This window comes from Haliotis asinina, chromosome 3 (assembly GCF_037392515.1).
Source record: "Haliotis asinina isolate JCU_RB_2024 chromosome 3, JCU_Hal_asi_v2, whole genome shotgun sequence".
NCBI classification, from domain to species: Eukaryota; Metazoa; Mollusca; class Gastropoda; order Lepetellida; family Haliotidae; genus Haliotis; species Haliotis asinina.
Window position 1 is genome coordinate 57,807,860 of NC_090282.1, and position 19,470 is coordinate 57,827,329.

The 19,470-nt window shown below is 39.8% G+C and overlaps 1 protein-coding gene across 2 annotated transcripts; it reads right to left on the bottom strand.

The window, feature by feature from the left end:
* Positions 1-3,023: 3,023 nt before the first annotated feature.
* LOC137278225 (regulation of nuclear pre-mRNA domain-containing protein 2-like) lies at positions 3,024-19,052 on the bottom strand. Of its 2 annotated transcripts, XM_067810443.1 has the most exons (10): positions 18,517-18,892; positions 17,565-17,694; positions 16,485-16,585; positions 15,475-15,644; positions 14,580-14,706; positions 13,724-13,899; positions 13,112-13,298; positions 11,488-11,574; positions 7,864-7,917; positions 3,024-7,167 (listed from the first exon to the last, which is right to left on the bottom strand). In XM_067810443.1, the coding sequence occupies exons 1-10, from the start codon at positions 18,668-18,670 to the stop codon at positions 4,841-4,843; spliced, it is 3,513 nt and encodes a 1,170-aa protein (XP_067666544.1). In that variant the 5' UTR covers positions 18,671-18,892; the 3' UTR covers positions 3,024-4,840. The 2 variants fall into 2 exon arrangements, with proteins under 2 accessions (XP_067666544.1, XP_067666545.1); XM_067810444.1 differs by lacking the exon at positions 11,488-11,574 and having other exon boundaries at positions 18,517-19,052.
* Positions 19,053-19,470: the final 418 nt, after the last annotated feature.

The window sequence follows — 19,470 nt, forward strand, 5'->3', positions numbered from 1 at the left end:
CAGGTCACACTAGTGTAAATGTTGCCATTTACTTACAACTGTTCTAAACTAGATTTTGCCAAACATTCCTTACTGTTGAAAGGTACACATGAACTAGTGTACTGTAAACAATTTCGTAACGTTGAAACGGTTATTGTCATGAGTTCAATACATGGTGAAACAGTGAAAATCGGTGAATTCTTAACAAATCCGTACACCAATACACAGCTGTTTCCATGCATATGTGCACATGCTTTTCAGCAACGTAACCCATGATCCTCACGCAATCCTCAGATCTCAGATGTTGTAGCACTGCAATCGCTTTCTGGAAATGGGCCCCTGGTTCTTGACCACGAACTATGGTAATCAAGCTCCAATTTTCTGTTTGAGACCCGAAGGGAATAGAGAAGCAAGCTCTGAACCCATGACCACTGGGTCGTTGCTGCTAACAGGGACAAGGTTTTGTTGGCCATTTGTAACATTGCATGTGACAAAGATAGAAAGGAATGCTCCACAAGATCAATTCAATCTACTGCATGTTTCATTTTGGAAATAAAGTCAGGATTTTAAGGTTTTCCAAAAGAAAAGCTGTCCTAACAGTGTGGACAGGGTGGCTATCTATGGACAGTCCTTCGTGCTGGAGGTTTCCTGCTGTCCTGCGGGTGTTCGCATATCGGGTGTAGAGGAGATCATATCAGTAGTCAGAGGTATGAATCTAATGTTAGACACCACGGAGATGTCACCTCTGGCGACGAAGGCCAAGGATAAGAATAACTGCTTCTGCCTTTTTTGCGTACGCAGGTGTGCATTATCATCTCGATGCAGTTGATGGTTAACTCCGACACCAGAACATTACCACGGCCGTCACAAGTGTGATGGGGTACACACGAGTTTCCTTCACCATTGAGTCATGTTCAATTAGCTGATGCGCATGTCAATGTAAGATCAAGTCACGTGTTTTGAAAGGCGGTCAGCAAGGATGCTTGTGAATGGGACCAAGGGGAACTTGAATTCTGTTATTTATGTTCTTTCAGTTAATGAAATAATACTCTTAAATAAGTAAACTTTCCGTTTCGATGGGAAGTACAGGCGTTAGTTATCAACGACAGGCATTTTGTGAACGCATTACCTTTTATCTCTGCATTATTCCTTCCCCCCACCTCCTTCCAAAAAAACAAAAAAACAAAAAAAAAACAAAAAAAAACAACAAAAAACAACGTATGGATTGCACGTGCACAACGCAGTTGCCCTACACAGATGCATAGGATGTCATTTCATTTTTGAGTTGAACAGTTTTAAAGAACGTAGATAAATAAGTGTAGACCATTAAATGTTGACAAACATCCTGCATCATATAGTTGTTTGTGTTTGTATAAGCCGGTATTTTTGAAAATGAAAATCTTACACATGCAAATTTCATGTCATAGTCATCTTACAACAGTGATAACTGTACACACAAGCATGTCCTAGGGAAGAGCAAGTTTTGATGCATTCGCAAAACATTACTGCAGCTATTCGGACTGAATCCGATATATCTCTCTATTTTATGAAGTTCCTCTACTATTTTAAAAATATAAATTTTTAAATGCCATGCAAATGGCCATTTATCTTTTATAATCTGAAAGTTCCTAAAGAGACCAGACGTTGCTCAGGTAGTACCCCATGATTTTTATCAGAACACAGACATGGAGGAACCTTGACGGCATCCTCAAACAATCCTTCAGGAACTTTTTCAAAGTCTTCCTTCCCATACCTTGAAACATAAAAGTTTAACATTTGGTGAAAATGGTAAATATAGTGTATGAATGACCTCTATGGAAGCCTTCACTTTACATGTAAGCTATTTTATCCACCCCAGTTTTTCAAATTATGGCCTGACCAATTCAGTTTCAAACAAAGTGTTATTGTTAAACAGGTGGCACCAATATTAGCTAAATCCTAAAGCATCTTTATGAGTCTACACAACTTCTAGACTGGGAACAGGTCCTTGAAGCATACTGGGGTATACATACCAGTACAACGTGAGAGATGTTGAGGTCTGAGTTCTGATTTTACAAAGCTTCGTCTCACACCTCTCAATTAGCAAAGTATGCAGTACATCAATGTGGCTTCAAAGAACTTCCTCATCCGCCATATTCACCTGACCTGACCCTAAGCAACTTTCACCTATTTCCAAAACTGAAGGAGCATCTCAGTGGAAAACGCTATGCCAGTTATGACAAGTTCAAATTTGTTGTACTCGTACAGTTGATCAGAGTATCGGGAAATGCTGATTATAGTCTCTGGAGATGCTGATGAAGAACACTGTCCAACAACACTCCTGAAATTAGTTGGTGTGACCAGTCTAGAAGTTATATAGGCTTAAAACTTTTTGACCAGCATTCGTATTCCACATGCTGGCACCACTGACACTTGAGTTTCAGATGAAATAAAACAGGGATGGAGTGAGTGAGTGAGTGAGTGAGTGAGTGAGTGAGTTTTACGTCGCTTTTAGCAATATTCCCCCAATATCACGGCAGGGGACACCAGAAAATGGGCCTCACACATTGCACCCATGTGGGGAATCGAACCCGGGTGGGGAGCGAACGCTTTAACCACTAGGCTACCCCACCGCCCCACACAGGGATGGAGAGGAGCATCAGTGACTAACCATCAAATGATCTGGTGTACCAACCACATACTTCAACCTGAAACACTCATAAGCATATGCATATATGGTAGAAGAACAGGTCTTGTCTTTAAGTTAACAATTTCTTTTGCTGAGCCTGTTGCTGAAATTAACAGATAATAAATACATACCAAGATAACTACCATAACGTGAGGTGCTAGCAGTCATGGGCCAATGCCAACCTTTGTAACTGCATCACATCAAGTACAAAGACAATTTTCTCGGAACACCAAAGCATCGTCCAAGAATCATGATTTTTTAAGAGGCTTAACTGCATTAACATTAAACACATTTAAAGATTATCTGCCAGGGAGAATCAAAATTAGCACAATTCTCAGTTTTCAGCAACCAACCATGGCAAAGGAAAAGTAGTTAAAAAAGTCAGACTTATTTATTTTTGCCTGGAAATATACATCAAGCTGTACATCTTCCCAATACATCTCACTCTCCACATTCTGCCATGCATACAACTGAATTAAGACTGGAACTGACGCAGATAATCAGGGGTGTCAGATCGTTCACACCACCTTATTCTTCCATACAAATAGGTACGCCTGTGTACTGTGGGCAGCAACAATGTGTTCAAACTAACAAAAATAGTTCTTTACAGTTCTTTCATAAGCTAAAAATCAAAAGGAATAAAGAAACTTACAAATGAATACTTTCCAAATATTTGCTGTTGCATCTCAACTGAAAGTAGAAGCAATCATGTGAATCATAATTGCTTGCTTTTCATATTATTAAAGTACTGATAACAAACAGACCACAGCCAATTATTTCAATTAACATTGTGCATGAAAACAGCCTGGTCATAAATGTGGAAATGCTCCTTCTAGAACTCCACAAAACATTGCTACCAACAATTAATAAACAATTAATTATAGCTTGATATATTTCATTGTTGGACACTTTGAACAAACATCATACATAGTACACAAACTATATACTATTCGCCCATGCCTCATTGAAGCAGTGCCATATACTGACACCCCTGCCTGGCAGAACCGTCCCCAAAGACACGACTGAAAATAATGTGTTGCAAAAATCACAAACAAAACAAGTGAACATAGAATCTAAAAAATGTCCTTTTTCAAAGGGACAATACAAATGAGATAAATAACAGAAATACAAATGCACAATAGCATGTGATTTAACACAAACTGTCAGGTAATTGAAGACAGGTTCATGCATTTCTATCAAGTCAACTGTTGAACATTTTGCTACACTTTCAAAGCAATGATACACATCAGCTTCAGGGGACCATGGTTACCAAGTCAAAATTAGTCTTTATATGTATAATGACAGGACTATTCCTAAAAGCATTGACAGCACAAGCATTATCGACAAGGTTGTGCTGCTGTACTGGGATGCAGTTTCCAAGGAATGATGATGTAGAAAGTAGGCGTTGGACAGCATATGAAACTGCATGTTTTTTTTTCGTTTAAAAAATAATATCTTCCTCATCAATTCTACATGATAAATCCCCCAAAGGCATTTTCAAGATACTTTCCACTGTAATCATCATAGAACCCATAAGATTACAGAACTAACTCTATTTCCCTTTATTCATGTCTTGAACCCACAATTAGCTACACATTCATTTTGACAAATATACAAAAACTAGAGTGCATGCCCAACAGTCAATTCAAGCCAAGATCTTCAAGAATTCCCACAGGCAAAAAATATATCACTCAGTACAACAGGATATTTCATTTTCATACAGATATACAGTTTAAAGGTCCAACTTCACTATACCTTAGAAACAGATAAATGCTCACAACTTTTCATAACATGATACTGAAATAAGCTGATGCACTGAACTGCAACTGTCAGGAGGTTACATGCCCTAAGATTGTCATAAAGACCTCACTCGTGGTGGATGTCAAGAAAACTGAGAATTAACGATTGCATACAAGTTTCATTTGAATTGAAGAATAAGTTTCTATCAAGCAGAAACATGACAGCACAATCACATTTTCATAATTCAGTTCAAATGCTGCCATGAATAGTACTTCCCCAGAATTTGCTTTACAGCAGCTGTCCTTTCTTTGCTGTCATGACTCATGCCAGTTTGGAAACATTCGGCGAATCCTGGATGTAACTAAATTACACAACATTCAAACCACTGTATGGAATCTTTATAGATGCCATTCACAAAGCACACATTCCACTTCTCAGTTCAATCACCACTAGTTAGTACCGATAATATGGTCTCCTTCGATCATAAGGATCTGGGTAGGGTCTCTTGGATGGTGAGGGGCCGTAGGGATCATTATGATAGTATGGGGGATAGCGAGTATATGGGTCTCTGTAGGGGTCACGAGGGGGGTAGTGGTGTTGTTGACTCCTGTGTCGGTCAAAGTAGGGATCTCTGTAATCAGACCCATAATGTGACCCATGTCCTCCATGTTGCAAAGGTTCCACTGGTTTCCTTCTCATTTCTGCATGGCTTCCCATGTCTCGATCTGAATTATCAACACGCCGAACCACACTGCCAAGTGTTGAGATGGATTGTATTGATTGAATTGACTTGTCTCCTTCAGAGTTTTCAGTGTCATTTTCCTCATTTGTTTTTGTCTGAGTCTTGGTACTATTGTCAGTGTCTATTTCTTCACAGGGAGTAATTGTAGTTAGATTTGGTCGTCTTGGGTTAAGACTTAACACAGGCTGAATGGGGCGCCCTTCTGGCTGAGACTCGGCAGTTTTTCTTTTTAGCTTCTCTGTGAATTCTATTAAATCTTCCCCTGGCTGCAGAACCAGCTGTGACTGTCCATGTTGAGGAGGTGGTCTTGAGTCTGATGGGGATGGGGGTATTGATGGGGGCTTAGGACCCGAGCCAGGGGTGGGAGAAGTGAGGTCTGCTAACTGACCCGATGCTTGTGAGACCTCCTTTAATACTGGGGCCTGAGAGTTTCTCAATATACCTTTAGGTGGTTTCGGGAGAGGAGAATTGAAAGGTGGATTTGGCATCTCAGCTGCTGGTGATGATCTTTGGTTCACTGGGGGTACATCTGGTCCTACAAGTGATACAAGAGCACTGGGGGAGCTCTGAGTTGAGTCAGAAGAGGGCCAGTTTTCTTTTTGACTAGGAGAAGTCTGAGGCATATATCCTGGGGGTGGAGTCATTAGGGGACTGTATGAAACTGAAGTGGGAGTTGTTGAAAAATGTGGGGGAGGGATGTGTAGACGAGGAGGCATGTAACTCACAGGGGGATTCGATGGAGGTCGAGGAGGAACTGGAGGGGCTAAAGGTTGCCCTCCCATTCCAGGATGCATGGGATGTCCAGGTAATGGTCTAGGAGGCTGACTCATGGGTATACCAGGAGGTAATGTGAGAGGTGGTCTCTGATCTGGTGGAAGACCTTGAGGATGTGCTGGTGGAGGGACATGGGGAGGGACATGGGGAGGACCATGGGGGGGGACATGGGAAGGGGTATGTGGAGGGACATGGGTAGCAGTATGTGGAGGGACATGCTGATGCCCGGGTGGTAGACCATGGGTGTGTCCTTGATGATGACCTTGAGGCGGCCCCTGGGGATGTCCTGATGGTGGACCCTGATGCAGGGGAGGTCGCTGGAGGTGTCCTGATGGTAGGACTGGAGTTGGTGGCTGTCCTGGACCAGGATGACCATGCTGGACTGCTGCAGCAGCTGTATGACCAGGGGGCAATACCGGTCCTGGAGGTAGGCTGCTGGGTAGAACAGGAGCACTCACAGGACCAGGATGAATCCCTTGGGCCAGAGGAGCTTGAGCCACCTGTATTGGTGGACCTTGAGGAACTTGCATTGAAGATTGTTGTTGTGGAACTGGATCTGGGATACTTTCCTGCATATCACCTTGATCTGTTATAGACTCATCAGATTCAGAAACAAGACCAGATATCTGCTGCTCTGGCCTTGAGGACTGAATGGAAGGGATAGGCCGGGGAGGTGTGCGACTAGTTTCTTCAGGAGGATTTGACTTGGCTTTCCATGCTGCCCATGATTTGGGCTGCAAACCAGTCTCATCTTGATTCCCTTCTTCATCATCAGAGCTATCATCAGGCTTTTTCATTTTCGCAAGCTTGGCTTTCTCCACCTGTGACTTAACTGTGCTAGTCAGCAGTGATAAACTTTGCAGAAAATTAGACTCTGATGCAGAAGGGGCACTCTTCTGTGATTTACTGATAAGTTTAGTGAGAATGTCTATGGGGTTAGATGCCTCCTTTACTTGCTCCAGTAGACTGTCCTGCTCATCTTCCGGCTCCACCTCTGGAACCTCATCTTGCACTGGTGTTGAGCATCGTTCATCACTCAGAGGAGTGGATCCCCCCTCACTGCCCCCACTAAACACATTCTTGGCACTATATGACTGAATATTGTGGGATGTTAGGTTCTTGTTGCTCCCAGCAAGGGCTGCATGAGAGAAAACATCTTGTGACTCAGGCAGATTCTTCTTTGAGTTGTGGGACATTGGCAGACTAGGGATCAGGTTAGCTAGTCTCTTGTCTAGGCCATCACCCATTCCCTTCTTACTGGGAGCTGAAAACATAAAAATCAATCTTTAACAATCGATATGAAGCAACAGTGCATATAACCCATACTGTCCCTATTCTGAATAACTATCACATGTAATTTGAGTGAAGCTTTTGCACAGCTTAAACAATAAAAGAAAGAGATGCATTCTGACTTTTCTGGGCAGGTCATGAACTTGTGCAAATGAGAACATTGTAATAAGGATATGATCACCATGTAGTGAGCGACATTAGTTTTACGCCACTTTTAGCAATACTCCAGAAACATCACAGCCATGGACAGAAAAAATGGGTTTCACAAACTGTTCTCATAATGGGATTCGAAACAGAGTGTTCAGCATGACAAGAGATATAAACTTTATGAAATATTCTCACACTGCTATTTTTTTCTGTATCAGTCTGTGATCTGTGCAAGTTGCATCACAAGCCTGTATAGTTGTAAAGACAATTTTTGGACACATGTCAAATGTCCCATCTGGCAAATACTTTCATTCCTAAGCACACCTGAACTGTAGTGTGTTGTTGAAGTTAATCATTCACAATCTTCAGATACAGACATCAAATTAATGGTAGTGACGTAAATTATATGAGAGTGATTATGGTATTGCAGCATGGGGAAATGGGCTTTACACACTGTATTGATATGGAGAGGAGAATGTTCTGATGAAAACACATAGGAAACAACTATATGGAAACAACTTACGCTGATAGACAGCCATGACAGGCTGGTGTTCTGGTGTGCCTGGGGAATCCCCTCCTGAAACAGGCAAGGCACAATCAACATGAGCAAGTATACACAATAAACACACTCAATACAGTATCCATTTTTCACAGTGAAGCACGTATCTCTACAGACTTGTGGTATTTTCATCCCTGAGACAAAAAGATTGTCACTAACGGTGAGGTTCTGTTTCAGCTTCTTTTCTCACATACACACTCACAGGTTCCTTGGTGAATTAAAATGGAGGTTCTTTAATTTGTCCAGTATTGTACCAGTGTGGGACAAGTCTTATGCTAGTTTCAGTGTTCATTCAGTCTTTACCGAACTGGTTATGGAACAGATGACCATCAAAAGAATTTCCAATTCAATCATTTATCAGAAAAAAACCCCAAAAAACTATATACAGACTGATAATGAAAGTTTTTAAAAACATTTCCACAAAAAATAGGGCAAAATGAAGATATGTAAGCTTCCACGTATCTGTGAGTGAGTGAGTGAGTGAGTGAGTGAGTGAGTGAGTGAGTGAGTGAGTGAGTGAGTGAACAAATACTGGTACTCAATAAATGATGTACTCCACATTATCCCAACAATACCACTGCCTCCACAGCTGTGCCTTAACATGGCGGGTGTTGCACACTGGAAAACTGAACACACCCTTGGATATATCAGCAAAAAAGGTACACACAAAAAAAATCCATTAGTAACTATTTTAGTCACATGCATTTAAAATTAAAGTTGACCTTAGGTCATTAGATTATGAATATATACCTTACAGTCAACTTTGAAAAAGAGGTTATATTTTCATTAATTCAAAATATGTTAAAGAACTTTATGGCTCAAACCAACAAGTGCACATCACAAGTTGATTTGAACCACCAACATTCACTTGTTTTTTTAGGTATGGTAGATAATGCCACAATGTTTACAATAGACGCAAACAACATGAAATGAAATGTGAAAAAACACAATTTACCATGGCTCTAAGTTGCTAGGGAATTGGCTGCACTTGCAAATTTGAGAAATGTAACAAAATATGAAACACACACCCTTCGGTAAGTGAGGTAAAAATTCAATTTTAATTTAGCTAATACCAGTAAGTCAAAATATTAACTTGGAGGCCTGTTGACCAATACCCTTGTCCTCAATCAGTTTTAGAAACAAGTATCACTGCTGCTTGTCCAGACAACATTTGTTTCTGGCAATATCAATATTGCTAAGAGGGAACTATGAAAGTGAATAAAAAAGATATGGCTCTAGCTGATTACGAAACACACAATCAGACACGAGATGTGACAATTTTCTCTTCAAATTATTTCCTGATCTTGATTGAATTTGTCCTCCTCTAATATGATAGCTCTCTGTCTGGATCTGACAAACAATCTATGAGGGTCACTTCTGGGCAACCATCAGGCATGTATGGCCAGGAAAAGGAATGATGCATGCAGTGTGTGAAATAGCCACTGGCCAGCTAGTTCATGGCTAGTAAAACTCCAGTCGGGTCAGTAAATCTCCACTGTAACTGGCCCCACTGGCTGGTGAATTATCATGGGGTCACTTTGTAAATATATCACTCTCTCCGACGAGTTATAGGTCATATGCAACCAAAAAATCAAACATAATTAAAACACATTTATTGCTTATACATGACATGTAATATACATTGCTGCTTTTAAAAAAACAAATAAACAAAATTATAAGCATACAATCGCGATTCAAAAGTGCAATATTTTGTACTTGGGCTTACTTCCCCCGAAACGAAGCTCTCGGGAGCCCGAACCCAGTCATAGCGGGTGGATATGCACTCAAGTGTAACGACGGCTTCCGATTGGCTGTTTCATTTGCTGATATGCTGGGGGTTCATTATGTGTGCAGAAAGATGATCTGGTTTGATGGGCAATTTAGAAGTATAGCCAGTGACAAGAAAGTAAGATTCTTTATGGATAACAACTTCTTTTTGTGTACTTGATGCGTCGTTTCAGTATGGATTCATATACTGTTGTCAAACAAAATCATATACACAAAAAGAAGTCGTTATCCATGAAGAATGTATATAGAGATGTTGGGTTTGGAAAAACATGTTCTCTGAATTTGCACTCGATCCAATCAAAAATCATCTCAGTAGAGATGGTAAACTACTGCGTGGCTGGAATCTGTCATTCGTCCAAGTACAAAGCAGGACTTGAAACTGACAAGAGTTTGCATTAGTTTCCGTCAGATCCAGTCATCCGAAAAAAATGAATGTAGTTTGCTTGCAACCCACAGACCTAAAACATGGCATGTGTATCACACGTGCCTAATTACATAATGTGGCAGTCTTGGATACACGAGTCATAAATCAACTTATTTTCTTTATGTCGTATAGTCTGATAGGTGTTAAGTTCAAATTGCACGTGTTCAGTGATTGAAGCTGTGTATTGCATGTTGTCTTTAGCAGACAGGCAGACAGACATAGGTGTGAATAAACCAGACACTGAGCTTTCTCTGTGACAGAGACTGCTTACCACAATCAACAAGTTGTTTTACGTAACGAGTAGATTATTTACTTGTTTGTGTACACAACCAAGATTAGACTACTGCTCACGACCTCAGACGCTGGGCATGCATACTATTTCAAGCACCAGAACCTATTTACTGCGCATGCGTTATGGACACAGCGCAGCACAGATGTTGAAACCAGTTTTCCCCCCAGCGCTGGGGGGAATTTAGTGAAACGTTTGAACTCCGATTTCGCAGGCTTTTTTTTCATCGCGTTTTTTTCAACTTTATAGGTTGAATTGGCATTTTTTATGATTTGTTTCGGTAAGTGCATACCTAAAGGTACCAGAATCTGCAAAGTTGTGTTTTACGTTGCATGTGACCTTTAAGTTATAATACACTTTTATATGATACAAGATTATGGCCTTGTAAAAATGTTCATTGTATCAGCAGTTAAATGATGAAACCTGTGTTATGTTAACAATATCTCAATCTCATCTATTTCTGTAATCGAAAGTTTCTTCATTCAAATTTTCGGGCTAGTGAAAAATTGTGTGGTCTTGTAACTTTCAACCATAGCTAACTTGACTAGCTAGCAAAATGTGGACACTATTTTGCACACTGGATGCAGGAGTTCTTCAGCCAATAAGACAGGATCTTTCAAAATAATTGGACTGAATTTTATTGCTAGCTTAGTTCAGAAATTCTAATCTCAAAAAGAGAAAAGCAATACCAACAACTGATTCCTCGAAAGTGTACTTGTTGATAATATTGTTTTGAAGATGCAGAAAGGAGGTCCTGGACAGAGTACTTTGCACATTCATAATCAGTATTAGAAGTCAATAACTTATTGGCTGTTTGGAAAGTTCACCAGATCAAACCCCTTGGGCTTGTCAGTTTTGCGGAAGCATTGCATTTAGTAATCAGACTGCCATTTAATGGAATATATTAATAAAATAAAAAATCTGAACAATCAACAAATTCAAAATGTAAGCTCAAATGGACAATGATCAGTTAAGCAAAGATAGTAAGCTGTTGAATGGATGAGGATTTTTTGACTGAGTGCCAGTTAAAATGAAAAGCAATTCCACACAAGCATTGTTAAGGAATAAGTGTAGGCACAAAGTCTACCTTTCACTGTAATCTGTGTTACACTTGCAATAGGATTTAAGATGGACTTTGTAGTTGTAGTGTGAGCATGTATCCCCACTGATGAAGCTGAAAGACACAATTCCCATCACACACTGTCCTGGTGGACAATTGAACTCCTTTAACAAACTTACCTACCTCTCACTAATATCTCATTTGCAGTTTAAATTAATAGCCCTATAACTCATTTCCTGACTCGAAGAATAGCAGATAATTTTTGGAAAAGACTAAAGCAGATAACTAAGTAATGTTGAAATATACTACCGTAAATAATAAGGGAACCGATGAGATGACCATTGTTGAGTTAGAAATTGACAATACTGTGGATTTGCCTCTGAACCCAACATATAAAATCACAATAAAATTTCGTATCATACACGAAAAGCATATGAGGCAAACTCACAATCACTATCACAATTCTACTAAAAATTAAACTGAAAGTTTCTCAATGACGAAGCAAGATGCAATTTGACGGTAAGTACATTAGATAGGGGACATCAATATCCTAAGCTGCCTTAATGTTTGGCCAATTTCTTCACTGTGGGAAATACAGTCATCACAGATGCTTCAGCAATGCATGGCTTCAAAAAGCAACACCTAGACAAGATTTTCCCATTGTCTGTTGCACAACACAAGAGATTCAACCAGTTTGATGCTGCCTGTCTTGGAAGCAAGTCCTCCTATCAAAGGTGTGACCCTAACAGCTTACCAATGACCACAAAGACAGGAGTGGACTTCGCAACACTAGGGACATGTTGTGCTGATGGTAGAAAAGGTGTTGGCAATGAAGTGCCAAGCAGTATGGCAGAGCAACAATTTCTTCCCATATACTGTATGCTAGCAAGAATGTCATGGTGTGTGTCTGTATCATAATACAGGCTAACTTATTGGGTTATTGTGAATAGCTATTTGACTTAACGTCTGACTGTTGATAAAAGTTAACATCCTTTCACTCAATTTTCCAGATTTAATGACAGAAGCTCTTGAGCTGCAAGATGACACTGACAAACCACATCTTTCACTGGTCGTCACAATTTCCAGGAACATCACCAGGAAGTATAAAGACACTGAAATGCCCAACCTGATATGTTCCAAATCTAACATCTCTTATATAATGACCTTGTGCAGGGAGTGTGTATGCCAAAGACCCAGCACCTGGCATCATGGCTCTGATTGGGGTAGTTCTTAATCAGAATGGTGTGGTGCATCTAGGTAATCAAGTCAATAAACTTCCAACAAGCTTAGCACATTCACTCATTCCAAACACATTAAAGATCAGTACACCACCATTACATCAATTCCCTTATTTTTTTGCTCAGTAGTATCTTTCAAAGATATTTAGAATATTCATGTCAGTGTTGTACAGCACTTACAAAACTGCCCCTTCATCTTAAACGGTAAGCTGAAAACATAGCCTATTTAGACCTGAAGACTTGTAACGTGATGAAAAAACTGAAGTCTTTTCTAAGTGCCACTGTACACTCTTTCAAAAGATTCATGAACCAACTTATCCATCTTAATGGTGAAATCTACATGTTTCTTATCTATACTGAGTAGATTCATTTGTACATGCCAATTTTTTCCAGAGAGGTTTCTGATTACCAACCTGCCTCATCCTCTGACAGATCCATGTCCACAGCCTCTATGTTGTCATCCTCCCTGGGAGTCTGGCCTGGGGATGGGGCATCCAAGGCAGGTGATGGAACAGGGCTGATCGTGTAGGGCAAGGTTTTCTTCAGGTCAGCAACTCGCTTACTCATGTTGGTAATGCGTGTACCAAAATTCTTGTATGCCTGAGAAGGAAGAAACATTTTTCAGTACCCACATTCCTCTTTAGTTTTCTTACAAAGCAGATTCTTCAAATAGGTTATTCAAGAAGTTAAATGTAGGGGATAGATATTCTAGTTTATTCATCCCAGTGCTTTCAAGGTTAGCTCAATATGATCATAAATTACAAGGGTAGGAAGTTAAATGAATGAGAAGAACCATTCAATAAAGTGATCATCTACAATGGACCATACTGAATCCTATATGTTCATACATTCACAAGTGTTCAAATATTCCAATAGAAAGCATGACACAACCTTAACTAGCTGTGACACATCCCATTGTGAAAATCATGTTTGAATTAGACAAGTTTTTAGCATTTGAAATTCTCCCTTTCACAAAGATGAGAGCATATTCTAAAAGACTCTAATGAACACTACACATTGCTCACATTGGCAACAATTTTGGCCTCTCTGTATTGCTCATCATAGAAGAGTTCAGCTGTCTCCATGAGTTCCAGGAGAGCCTTCCTGTTTTGATTCTGTGTGTCCAGCTTCTCCAGGTACTCCTCCAGCTTCACACACGAGTCCTCAAACTGATGTGAGAACTCCTTCCCATGTGTCTTGTCTGAAACAAGTCACACTCAGTTAGTCATCCAGAAATTGTACAGCATGTGTTGAACAACAAGAGGGCATTTAAACAGAAATGTACCAGCTATACAGTGGGTCAGTCAGTCAGTTTAGTTTTACAACACCTTTAGCAATATTCCAGCAAAATCATGGTGGGGGACTGGTCTTCACACATTGTACCCATGTGGGGAACTAAACTTGGACGATCGACATGATAAATAAACACTTTAACCACCAGGCTACCCAACCGCCAACTCACAGTAAAAAGTGAACATGGTTTTACACAGTTTTCAGCAATATTCAAGGACACCAGAAATAGGCTGCATACACTGTAACCATGTGGGGAATTGATACCAGGTTTTGGTGTGACAAACTCTCTAACCTCTATACTACCTTTCTACCCCAACTGAATAATATAGGTACTTTAATGATACCAACTTGGTGACACACAAATGCCTGCATCAGTTCAAAATTACTCTGGTATCTTCTCTCACTTCATTTGGATAGGTCTACTGGACTCATGAGCCACCATTCTTTACCTGTGTGTCCCCTTTTACTAAAGTGAGCAAACATTTCTGATCAGTATCTGATGAGGAAGGTGGAGCTGGAGACTTGGCCACCCTGGCCCCACTGCAACACACAGAAAGGACTTTGCACATAGGTAGAATCCAGTCCTACCTTTGAGTTGCTTGACCGCCTCCTGGCTGGACACGTCCAGCTTGAGATGAGCCAACTGTCTGTGCCTGAGAACAACATCCTGCTCCATGAGGCTGAACGTCCTCATCCTGTCCAGGAGTACTGATGGCTACAACACAACCAGTAGCAGTTTACTCTCAAATCCTTTATGATCAAGCAGCATATTAAAAAAAACAATGGAAGACCAAACACATTTCATGTGTAAATAAGGGATATGCTCCAACCAGAGTCTCTCTACAGCCAGGATTCATATAAAAGCATTGATACTGAAGGTTTACATAAATAGGTCACGCTCATGTGGGGGAAAGGGCGCTAAATGTTCGGTGCATAGTATTCTCTGCTGATACAATTTGTAGGGATTAAAAGTCCAAGATGAGCACTAAAACTGGTGATAAAACGAACAATATATTCAAGGAAACAAATGAGGGAACACATAAAAGTACAAGTGTTTCTTTACTATTATCGTTTATTTACCGACCGCCACCATAGAGCTTGAATATTGCTGAGTGCTGTGTTAAACGCAACTCACACACTCACTCAATATGATGAATGCATTTTATGGTTTTATGCTGCTTTTAGCAATATATCAGCAATTAAACAGGGCACAATTAAAGTGGATTCACATATTGTAGCCATGTGGAGAATCAAGCCTGAGTTTTGAGCTTGAGTGTACCAGAGATTGTGACATGGAATGAAAGTCAAAAGATTTTCATCATAACCTGATTGATATTATCAAATGCAGGCAGTAGAAACTAAAGCAGAAACACCCACAATTTCAAACAATCTATGAAACAAAAATATGAACGGCAGAAAAGTGTTTTAGCAGAATTATTCAAGCATGAATGGTGCAATTAATGATACAAGAAAACAGAAGTACCTTGAAATCAGCGATGAGTTTGGGGTCCACCTGTGAGGTGGCAGGTTTAGCTCCCGCAGGAGGGGTGGAAACAGCAGCGGCAGCAGCAGCAGCAGGAGTTGTCGTGACTGCAGGGGAGGCTGGCTTGGAGGATGTCTTGCTTTTTGAAGAATGGGAATCTGACTGGGTACCTGCAGCCATGTAAATCATATTAATATATATCCTTCCATAAACAATTCTTCTCACATACACAGAAATTAATTCAGTGTGGTGGGATTAAGGGCAATCAAATCAACTGTTGTTGATTCTCTTCATACATTAGAACCTGTGAAGATCTGGGTTAGACTGATCTTCAGTAACCTGTGTTTGTCATAAGAGGCAACTAGTGCTGTTGTGATTAATCGATTTCTTTGAGAATTGACTGGTAGAAAATAGTAATCAAGGGATCAATCATAATATCTGTGATCAGTCATGATTGATTAATATGCTTCTACATATCTGCATAATGTAAGCCAGTAAGTATTTACACTGTTTCCAAAGTGAATCCCACTTGTTAAAACTTATACCACATCATGTCTATCCATCTCAGCTCACACAAGTCAGCATCTCATGATAAAGGCAAACATAGAAACACATAACAATGAGCTCCCCGACTTGCTCACGTCACTAAAATGTGACCGTTAACAGCCAATGACAAGACTCAGAAGAGTCTCCTATCGTATGACCTGCAAGTTAAACACTAACTTAATGATTGATCATTAATTGCTGATCAATCGTTTTGATAACTGTATGATCCATCATGAAAATTCAACCAATTCCCACCACTAGAGATGACTAACGGGATCAGGTGGTCAGACTTGCTGACATGTCATTGTATCCCAGGTGCGTAGATCAATACTCATGCTGTTGATCACTGGATAGTCTGATCCAGACTTGATTATTTACAGGCCACCACCAGATAGCTGGAATACTGCTGAGTGTGGGGTAAAACTCACCCATACATTAGACAGTGACAGCCCCAATTTACTCACCCATGATGCCATGTAGACTAGAGATGTACTTCCCATCGAACACACTGCGTTCTTTCCAGATGTTGAAAATTCTCTCTACCTTCCCCTTGATAGTTTTATCTCTGTGAACAGAAAAAAGGGGCTTACATAACACTCTTGGATGGAATCTTCAGAAATACAGTGGAAGCTGCCTAAATCAGCATTCATTGGGACTGAAGAAACAATCTGGTTTATACAATGTGCCGGATTGTTGAGCTGATGATATATGTGCAAGCCAACGATGGGACAGAGATTTTGTGCCGGTGTTGACAACTTGCCGGATTGGAAAGATGCCAGTTTTGACAGCTTCCACTGTCAAATTTCACAATTTTACTGGGTACCAAAGTCAACACAAAGTGTACTTTCTCTCATCTTATGCAGTAATACATCAGTTAGATCAAATGATCAATTTACTGTGAATAACTAGCCAACAACTACAACTGAAAACCTAACAAACTGTCAAACTTGTCACTACTGCCATGACATATGTGGTATTTAAGCAGGAGCAAATGAAGATTTGTGTAACTCAATATGCCTGTTTTTGTCAACAGTTATGATTAATAATAAACTTAGCAACAGTCATATACCAAATGTGAGTGTTTATGTATTTGGAAGTGACATGGAAGAGCATCTATTAAATATTTTAATCATGATCTTATGAGAGCCTGTCAAAACTAAATGCTGATTCTGAATTGGCATGATATCAATTATCAGTCAAAAATTAAAGAGGCCACTACTTATGGCAGAACAAGTACACCTGTATTGAGACTGATCAAAATAAGAGAGACTACTCTGATTAAGATATCCCTCTGCATGATAACCCAACAACTACCCAAGGCCATGGAAGGGAGGACTCAATATCCAGACTTCTGAATTCTTAGTATGAGAGTTTAGCAGCACATCTGATTTCTGTATCTCAAAAATAGACATATTAATGAAGTTCAACATACAAAATAATGAAGTATTCATCATGATATTGTTGTGGGTATTGCATCAAAGACGTTACCTAATGCCATGGAATCTACCACCAAAACACAAAAACACTGCTAGAAAAATATTTACCTTGCAAATATAGCAGCTGCCCTGATGACATCCTTGAAACTCTCTCTATACACAATGGCATTCTTCCTCTTACAGTTTTGAACAACATCATTGCACAAATAAAACAGAGTCAGGCGATGAGCAGCTTTTGCTGAAAATAAGAGTAACATCAATTACTCTTAACGGTCTACATGTCTAAGATGTATCTAAGAAAGGTTTTATCGGTTCAGTGACGTACAGTCTAGTCTCATTAATACGACATAGTCCGTTGCACAGAAAATTGTCAGATTAACGAAAGTAAATCACCTCTAATCAATTTGTTACCGACAAAAGCATTGGATAAAGCTGACTGTTGGATAAACGAGACTTGACTGAATTAAGAATCTGTGTCTGAGTGTCCATGGTCAGTTAATGGGCCTGTTCATGTTATTGCATCACACTGAGGATGTTGGGCAAGAAATGCTCCACAGTAGTCTGACACCCCTGTTGTCTCAAGGTGGCTTATTGGAGATGGCATCAGACTTGGTACCTAGCAGATAATTTGTCCTCAAATGGCATGTACGCTGCTCATAATGTCAACCACTGAATTATATATTCCATGCTTTAACTTGTACTATAACATAATAACATAATAACATAAACTGCTATTATTTCACACAGTGCTGTCAAATACACATATACATAGTGCACGAATATTTATAATGCAAATTGTAAAAATAATTAGTGGAGGGATGTTATTGTTCTTCATCCCTGATGTGTGTCTATCTGAAGACAGTGAAGACGTGTTCTTATTAATTCAAGCTAGACTGTATAATCTATGGCTATGTATTGAGAACAATAGTACATGTCAAAGACGCTTAACCTGAATATATCTGAAACATACTTCGTTTGACTGCACAAATGGAATGAAACATGCACACATCAAGCTGTCCTCATTTGACATGAAATTCTGCAAGTGCATACTATGATTTACCTTTCTTAAAAACGTTCAACCACAAACGCACAATTTCCTTGTGGTGTGTCTTGTGGTGTATAATCCAGAGTGACAGGCTTTGTATGCTGTCTTGGGCGTTTGTTACACTCTGTAATTTCTTCTGTACGCTTTCCTCGTTCAAGGCAGACGCCATGTTTGATTCGAGTTGCCCGGTCACATGAATATTTTTACTATATTTTCGGGTTGTGAAACACCAGGAAATTAATGCAGTTGATCAGTTCAAAGCACATGCACGTATTGTCTTTGAAGCACAGGTATTGTCACTCTTAGCAATAAGAGACTGTTTACAAAATCTGAACAAGAACTCCAAATTTCACGACAGCATTCCCAAGTAGCCATCCGCCATGTTCCAACCAACGGAAGCACGATATATCACAGAAAATATTTTCTCACGATAATATTATTCCAAAACTATAAAAATATCTCACATAGTGCTTCTAATAGAATTATCCTGGGACGAAAGGATTGTGGAAAACGATTACCCACTTGCATCGTGTAAACCCGATTATACGTTTGTTAAATATATACATTAATGATCTGTATGGAAAATCGGGTTATTCAGCAGGTGGGAGCACGCGATTCATGTACTCTGGTTACAAGTTCCCATTGCGCTAAAATGTTTGCGACCTTTTTTATTGAAAATTAATGTGTGGCGTATTTATATAGAGTCGGAGCCCAGTCTATTACATGAAGGAACCCCTAACAACTGGTAATAAGTGATTCACATTCACTGCAGTAGGAGAGCAAAATGGCAAGCAAAGGACACTAAAATAAGATTAAATAAGTCCTTCAACAATTTTGAAAATCACCATTTCCCGAGTAAATGGTACTCAATGTGACTTTGTTTTTTAAATTAGATGTTAATATGACCGTTTTTCATTTTCGTGTCCATGGAGGCACGACTGCGTTGTATCACGTGATTCATTTCTTTAT